This window comes from Oculina patagonica, unplaced genomic scaffold (genome assembly GCF_052425735.1).
Source record: "Oculina patagonica isolate OP01 unplaced genomic scaffold, crgOcupat unplaced814, whole genome shotgun sequence".
In the NCBI taxonomy this organism is placed as follows: domain Eukaryota; kingdom Metazoa; phylum Cnidaria; class Anthozoa; order Scleractinia; family Oculinidae; genus Oculina; species Oculina patagonica.
This window is the reverse complement of record NW_027558707.1, coordinates 1-8,759: the sequence shown is the minus strand read 5'-3', so window position 1 is coordinate 8,759 and position 8,759 is coordinate 1. Positions and strand designations below refer to the sequence as shown.

The 8,759-nt window shown below is 36.9% G+C and overlaps 1 protein-coding gene across 1 annotated transcript; it reads left to right on the top strand.

Moving 5' to 3' along the window:
• Positions 1-580: 580 nt before the first annotated feature.
• Positions 581-7,991, top strand: LOC144641294 (KICSTOR complex protein SZT2-like; the record flags this gene model as incomplete). The annotated part of the gene is made up of 12 exons (XM_078500320.1): positions 581-716; positions 1,100-1,181; positions 1,866-1,899; positions 2,660-2,749; positions 2,862-2,916; positions 3,764-3,862; positions 3,956-4,014; positions 4,693-4,766; positions 5,135-5,157; positions 5,660-5,755; positions 7,163-7,201; positions 7,862-7,991. Coding segments are annotated over 12 exons (917 nt in total), but the record flags the coding sequence as incomplete, so codon positions are not given.
• Positions 7,992-8,759: the final 768 nt, after the last annotated feature.

Below are 8,759 nucleotides of genomic sequence, written 5' to 3'. Positions count from 1 at the left end.
GTATAACTTTCTTTTGATGTAAGTTGTGCGTTAAGCATGCTACTGTATCTGTGAATAGCCAATGATGCAAGGTCAAACAAACATACAATGTAGTAGTTGCATCCAACATGTGAGGTTGCATTTCAATATGACCTACAGAACAGCTCAGTAATTGTAATGCAAAAGAAATGTGCCTGCATGTTTTCTTGAAAACATTACATGTAGGTACACCCAATATTAATTTCTTAAATTTACTGTCTTTCCTTGGTCATGACCAATATTTTTTTTGTGATACATTGTTCACGCAAAACAAAAGATAAGTGGAGCCTTAAAATATTACAATTATAATACCTTATTTTTAATTGACAATGATCAAACTGTGACAATTCAAACAAGCGCTTCTAAAACTAGATTGTTCACAATGTAATGCTATGCAAACACTGTGATGATGTTGAATGTCAACAAGAAAATTTGAGCCAACAACAGGGGTGTGTTTCTCTATTATGGACTATTATGGACACTGTACATGGAGACACTGCCTATACAGTTGTAGCTATCGAACATTACTTATAAATCAATATTTTTTTGTGTACATATTCAGGAGCTGTTGTGATCACGGATGGAGTGTTTGCTCTTCCTGATGCTTCAGCTGTTGATTCTCTTTTGGCACAACTCAGAGCAAGCACTGTATGCTGCTCTTTTATAAAAGTTGGAAGTGGTTTTCATGCTCACTGCAGGTACAGCTAGATTAGCTTTAATTTAAATAATTACAAACTGGGCCATTTCACTCGGAGTGCAGACTGTTGTTATGTAAATTGTGTTGATATTGTATGGAGAAATACAGACGGCCACCTTGTCTAAAGAGTAAATGGGTTTGTGGCAAATGCAGGGATCACTGCTTAACTGAAATGCATCTACATGTAGAATGGGTGTGAAAAACAATCTTAAGAATGCAAGGCTCTTTTGTAAGTGCTACAGTCAAAGCCAGGTGATGAACTTGAAGAAGAATAAAATTTACCGTGATAAAAACTGATAAACCATTAAGAAAACTATTTTATGCCCAATCATGTTCCAGTCCTTTTTAATACTAACTATACATTTCTTTTCCATTTTCATCAAGTCTTGGCTATGTTCCGCACTGTGACATGATGCAGTTTATTGCCATGGCAAGCTCAGGAGCATACCTTGCTAAGGCTCCCCCTGTAAGTACAAACTGACAAATAATTGTAAATTATACATGCACATGTAGCCATCTAGATCATGTTGTGTTTATAATAATATTAATGATTATTATAGTCATAGACTCCACTTATTTTCTGATCATTGATTTCGAGAGGCCACCAACTACATCTGTACCAGCTGCAACAAAGACTGCTACTCAAGAATCAGGCTTTTGAGTCACTCAAGAGCCTGTCGACACTGATGCGCTGACCATCGCCTCTCCGAGACGAGGATGCCGATGATCATAAAATATTAATATTAAATCTTTTTCGAGCTGTTACTTTCTAGATGTGCTGTTCAGCATATTAGCTTTGACTCTGCTTTTGATGGTTCTAAACAAATACAAATGTGATTGGGTGATTGGTGGCTGTCAGATGTTTACCAAATACTGTACATAAATAAATTAATAAAGAAAGTGTGAGTGTCGGTGAGAGTACATGTACAAGTATTTATCAGTGAGAATGATCTATTTTAAATAATTATACATTGTACATGACATTGTACATGTAGCTTTTGCCACTACTTTATCTAGAGTTTCACGTAGTGAAAATCTTCATTCAGTATCATCAATCATCATCTAGAGATACATGTACATGTAGATCTCACTGTTAGTATTATGCTGTTTCCAACAGATTTTACAATACAATACTAATTATTATTTTTAGGTCTCAAGAGAAGGCAGACGGGTAGATGGAGGAGGTACATGAACACAATTGAAAAAAATTATAGAATTTTTTTTTTCTTAACATACATGTACCAGTACTGCATGTGTACTCAAGATAATTCATTCAGAAAATTATTTTGAGTACATCCTTTAAAGTCAAAATAATTTTGGTGTTAGGGAATCTCGAATTGCAATTTGATGAGAGTACCAGTAAAAACTGCCTTTACAAAAAAAAGGAAATACAGACAACTCTCTCAAAGCTGGATGAACTGTACAGTATAGGCTGGACATCTCTAATGCGGGCATAGTTGGCTCGCTGCTCCTTACTCCTTACTGTATGTCACTAGCTTGTCTGTAAGTAACCACTTGTTAAAGGTCGGAGAAGTTCACTCCAGAATGACCGTTTATTTTCTTTACACCAATAAAAAGTTTATACAGAGATTATGTTATTCTCCAAAATTTCAGCTCCCAACTAGCCAAGATGGCGGCTTTTAGTTGTCGAGTTGTCAAGATTTCGTAGGATTTTAGCGCTCGTTGGAAGCTGCAATTTTGATGAATAACATATCTTTGTATAAATGTTTTATTAGCGTAAAGAAATTAAATGGTCATTCTGTAGTGAACTTCTCCTTTAAGGCAGACACCTCTCTATGGCAAATAGGTAGAGCTGGTCCCCAGAGTGTCCATCTTAAAGAACCTACCTTGTAAAATCATAACTTAAGGCTAATTACCACAGTTGGTGACTAGTGCATAGTGCAAAAATAATATACTCTCTCTGTTTTTTTTTTTTGTCCACAGATGACTACAAGATGAACCTTTATCATAAATCATTGCTGTGTTGGAACTTTCAGAGAGACTTTGATCTTAGCAAGATTGATTCTTGGATAGGTACTCAAAGCTGTTATTTTTACAGACTGTAATTTACCAAGCTACTCACTATCATGTAACTCTATTTTTTTTTTATCTACCAATAATTTTTTGTTGTGTTAATGTACCATAGGTGATTGTTTGGAATTGAGTGAAGAGGATTTGGCATGGGCATTAAAAGGCAAAAGGTAACAAACATGATTACATGTTACAAGTAACTGGCTAGAAAATAGAAGAAACTGTCTTTTTCATACCAGTTTAACAAATTGATGTCAGCTTTATGGGGATTGTGCATGTGTCTTCTCAACCCTCCAAGTTATCTTTTTTCCATAGCGGCCATTTAGCGACTATCTATTTAGGTCAAGTCGCCAATAGAAAATTTTGGTCGCCAACATATTACTATATGTAAATCTAGAGGCTAAAAGTGTGAATGAAACAAAATTTACCACAATATTTTTCCCCCCAAAAAAACTCATTAAAAGAAACGAGAAGAATGAAAAGACCAGTTAACAAAACCCAGAAATGTTGTGGTACTGGATCGTCCCCAGTAGGTTTTAATTGTAAAACAACAAATTTTTCAAGTAAATCCATAACTTACAAAGCAGTTTTTAGTTCGGAAGATCACTAGTGATAGTTTGCTCAAGCACTGGAGCAGTCCTCTTGTAGATGCCAGGTTGACGACTTGTTTTACAATTTAGTCGCGAGTTCTAACATTTTAGTTGTTAATGGTAAGTTGTGTCATAACTATCTAATAGTAGAAGAGGCAGAGTGAAGTAGGGATCATTAATTTAGTGGAACTGTCTCCACCAAAAATCAATTAAGTCTAGTATTGATTCAACTAGGTTTGATGCAGTTCAAAAAGTTAATTCCTCAGCTATTAATTTAGACCATGAAAACTTCAACCAACCAAGAACACTTTTCTTTATTCACAGGTTTAGAGCAATGTGCTGACGTCCTTGTTATATGTTTTATTAAAAAGTGGGGAGCTTTAAGTATGCCGAGTGTAACCATTGCTTGTGCTTGTTTTAAATGTAGATCAATATCCTATGCACTCAGTGAATGGGAACAGAATGCAATGCAACCATCAATGCGCAAAAGACATCTGGAAACAAAACTGCACACAAGCATTACAAGGTAAATTGACATGTATCCCTCACTTTGATGTAAATGTCAGTTGTGATTTTAAATAAGTTTCAACTAATTCTGTTATTATTTGATTGACCATAGTGTTCTAAGTGTGCGTCTCAGAGAAGGTTATTCAATTCAAGATGTTTCAATAGCAAAAGGTACTTACAGTGTAAAGATGTATTTTGCAGAGTTGCACTTGTACATAAAATTTCTCTTGTACTTCTCTCCTTGAGATTAACTCGGCTGCTTTTAGTTCACTCTACTGTTTGTGATTAAAACAGAGGCTTTCACTCAGGTGTTAATTACCCTAGAGCTGTGTTGTTGATATGGGAGGCGCGGTGGCCTAATGGTTGGTGCGCGGGACTCCGGATCGAGCGGTCCGAGTTCAAGCCGCGGCCGGGGTCACTTGTGTTGTGTTCTTGGGCAAGACACTTAACTCTCATAGTGCCTCTCTCCACCCAGGTGAATAAATGGGTACCGGCGACATAATGCTGGGGGGGAACCCTGCAATGGACTAGCATCCCATTCAGGGGGGAGTAGAAATATTCCTAGCCGCTTAATGCTACGGAAACCGGGATAAGCTCCAACAGTGTGGGCCGCTTGGCTCGTGGCTTCTCCTGTGTTGTTGATACCTCCAGATTCCCAAAATACACCCTTCCCCTCCTGTTTTCCTTCTCTCTTTATTCTTCTTTCAACCTTCTGTCCTGCATGTTAGTGCACTACATCTACGTGTAATTTCACAAAATAGATATTAAATAAACCTCTTTGGGCTTACAGTCCTGACTTAGTACACTTATTTTGTGAATCATTTGTCATTCCTTTACACAAACTTTAAGGTGGAAAGCAGCTGCAAGTGAGATTAACAGTTCCTTGGAAACACAATGTGCAGATAGAGTACCTTGCCCTCTCTGTAAGTGAAATGGTATCAATAAATTAAATATTAAATCTACCTATAGTATTGAATCACACCTTTGGGAAAGATACTCTGCCCCTGTGCATTGCCTGTATGATCCTCTAAGCAGTTGACAGCAGAATTTCTGGACCTATCAGAGAATCAACCTTGTTGAGTTCATTGATCTCAACTCGTACATTGCAATATCCCTAGTGTATTATACAAATAATTACAGGATGCAGCATATGTGCATAGACCCTAAAATATTTGAATGTACATGTGCATGTACTGTAAACATTACTCACTTCTCTTCGTGCATACTATTAGGTGCACATAAGTCCTCACTGTAAACATTAACTTAATTTTTGATTTGGTTTCTTCTTTAGGCTTGGCCACTTACCACAACTAAGTAAGTACAGTAAATAAATATTATGTAGTTATATCTAACTTTACTTTCTGTAGTTTGCACCACATTTTTGTTGCACTCCATTTTGTAAGGATTTCTGGATATCCTTAAAACATGCAAGTGGTCTCTGTGAGATAAAATGGATTGGTTTGAAAATAAATACCGGGTTAACTTGGGCTGTTTAGAGTTCCCCTCTTTTTATTAATCAATTATAAAAAATATGCAAAAAAAATGCTATAATAAAATACTGATAACTTTTCTTTTAGCTGTGTTGTGTTCTTGGGCAAGACACTTAACTCTCATAGTGCCTCTCTCCACCCAGGTGTATAAATGGGTACCAGCGAATATACTGCTGGGGGGTACATCTGCGATGGACTAGCATCCCATCCAGGGGGAGTAGAAATACTTCTAGCCGTTTACTTGCAGAAACAGAGATAAGCTCTCGCCTGATGAGCCACTAGGCTCAACAGCAGGCTTAACCTTTTCTTTTTTACCTTTTTTTTAGCTGCATGACACATGTAGAAGTGACTATAGAAGCACCTTATGAGTTTCTTCATGATGTGACATATCCCACCAAACAACCTTTCACAAGTGGTTACAGGTAAAATGTTAATGATAATGATAATGATAATTTATTATATAAACATCAGTGCAATACCAGGAAATCTTTCGCACGAAAAAATCATATCTTCACACTTGAAAATAACATGTTATTTTCACATGTGAAGATATCGATTTCGAGGACATTTTCTGGCAAGTTTGCCCTGTTTCAATGCTTAATGAGCCAAAGAAAATCGATATTAAGTCGAAACATCCTCGGATCTTCCTCGGCAATCTTCGGCAATCTTCGGATATCTTCGGAAATTGTCAGAAAAGTTCGGGAAATGTTCGGAAACATTCGTACGACCTTCGGACAACATTTTGAAAATCTTCGGAAATCTTCTGAAAATAGTCGGAAATCTTCGGAAAATCGTCAAAAACATCGTAATTAGTAGGTTTATATAATAAACAGAATATTACATGGTTGCTTGGAGATATGAAGTTTATCTTCTCGTGTTCAAATCAATATCCCACTCGTTCGCTGCGCTCACTCGTGAGATATCAATTTGAACACTCGAAGATAAATTTCATATCTCACGCGCAACCATGTAATATCCTCTATGTATTTATATAGCGCATTTTTCATATGTATATGTTCAAATGCGCTTTACACGTACTGTAATTTTACTACACAATTGTAAAGGCTAGACCACAACACCGGGAGCTTCGTGCCCTACTCTTTGCGAATAGTGTGTGGGTTCTTTAACGTCCCCAGTTATAAGACTGAAGATACAGGAGCCAGGACCTACGGTTTATCATCCTTTTCCGATAAGACTAGAATGTCTAACCATTTGCAGATGAAATTACAAAGGCAGCACATTCTCCTCAGTTATTTTAAGACCCTGAGTGTTGGTCCGGTCTGGGGTTCGAACCCACAACCTCCTGCACAGCAGTCCGGCGCTCTACCAACTGAGCTAACCATGTTCAATCATCATTGTTAGCCAATGACTAATTTGTACAACTTATTGCTTGCTATTTCAAGACAGTTAGTGGCAGTTCAAAACAGGTATAGTGGCTGTATGTACACTGCGAAAGATTCAAAAACTGGTTTATGAACAGATGTCTTTTTAACTTTGAGTAATCACATTTGTTAGGTATTTCATTATAATATTATTTGATTATCGTATTTTTATAGATTATCGTGATCGTAACTTCAAACTACATGTATATTATCTTGATTGTTAAGTCTTCCGTCTGTTGAGTCTAATAATTGTTTGTCATGATTCATTCAATTTGTCAATTTGAATCAAACTAGCTAGGTTAAACTGGATCAAAACTTTAGTATGTTAAATTGGGCTTAAAAAACGCTTTCAATTGGTGACTGTTCAAACTTAGGTCAGCAAAAAAAAAAGCCACAGATTTGTGTCAAGTTAATAATTTTTGTAACCATTGGTTTTCACCTTTGCAGAACACTTGTAGTCCGACGATTTCGGCAACTGATCAAAAGGTAACTTCTATTATTGTATCACCTACAATGTAAAATTTGAGTAGCCTGCGAACAGGCTCCCAAGTGGGGCAGTGCCAAAAAGATTGAGGACCTCATGTTTCAAACTTGTACATACAGTAAACACCCGCTTGTAAGAACCTAGTGGTTTAAGAACCTGCTGGCAGAAATTTGCCATTTTAATACCCCAAAATATAAGAACCTGTTTAGCCAAGCAAATTTCAGCAGGTTCTTATATGTGGGTTATAGAAAATTTTTATGAACATTTTTAACAGAACATCCCAAACTGTATTTACAAATAAAGAAAAGACAGATTCACATAGACTGTAATTGTCTTCTTTGGACCTTGCATGAGGCTTGAAGCAATACAGTTATGAATAAATGCTGCATAATGAAGGACCAAACCCATTTTTTTTTCTTCTCGTACAATCAAAAACTATGGCTCCTCCTTAGAAATTAAGAACCTTATTAAGAACCTACTTAGCCTAAATTACCAATAACTACCCCCAAATAAAAGAACCTATTTTGCCAAACTTAGAAAATTGTAGGTTCTTACATGCAGGTGTTTACTGTATGGTACATTTGAGGTTGGTTGGCTTGTTTGAGTGTTCTCTAACATTTGACTGGCATAAGTACACATGTGATGTCTTATGTTGTTCTCAGTCTGCAGAGCACAGATGAGATGCTTGTTCACCTTCAGTCCTTCTCATCCAATCCCATTTATTACACCATACCAGAGAGTGCTAAAAATGGAGTGCCTTTGTTCTACCTTCCACCCAACTCCAATAATCCTGTAAGTATCACGAGAGACGAGTATTTTTTCACGAACGTGTAAGTGACTTAATGCAGTAATTATTTTGTAATAACTGTACATTTACTTTCATAAAGGTTGCTCGCATTCCAAATCATTACGTGAAGTTTCGCTTGCCTGACTTTTGGCTTCCGCAAATTATTGTTTGGTTCTCCGAGATCAACGATATATCAGCGATATTTCCGTGCATTTTGATTTTGAGGTCGAATTCTGGCCGATATAGTCGCCTAAAATTCCACGAAAATTACACTAGAACTGCAAAGAGCTAAATTCAACGAAATTCGTTTGCATTACTTTTGCACAATACTGTACGAAGTAACTATGACTCGCAGTAGCATGGTTTGTGTACCAATTGGTGCCAATGCTGTTATTCTAATTAATTATGTGACTTTGTTGACTTAAACACGAGTTGTGTTGAGATTTATTCCTTACTAAGTTACAGCACTATTTAACAATTAGACTACGAGCCCGAGTTGTCTATGAGCAAATAGTCAACGAGGCGCAGCCGAGTTGACTATCGCTCATAGAAAACGAGGGCGAGTAGTCTAATTGTTTTAGTAGAAACTCTAAAGGATTGCAGTCCAAAACCTACAATATTGTGCACTTTGAAGACAAAAATCAAGAAAATTTACCGCTTAAAGAGCTACTCGCGCACGCGACTGTTTTCTATCGGCGAATAGAAAACGGTGGGAGAACCAATCAGATTCGCGGATTTCCAATAGAACACAGCTGAGTTTCTACTAAATACAA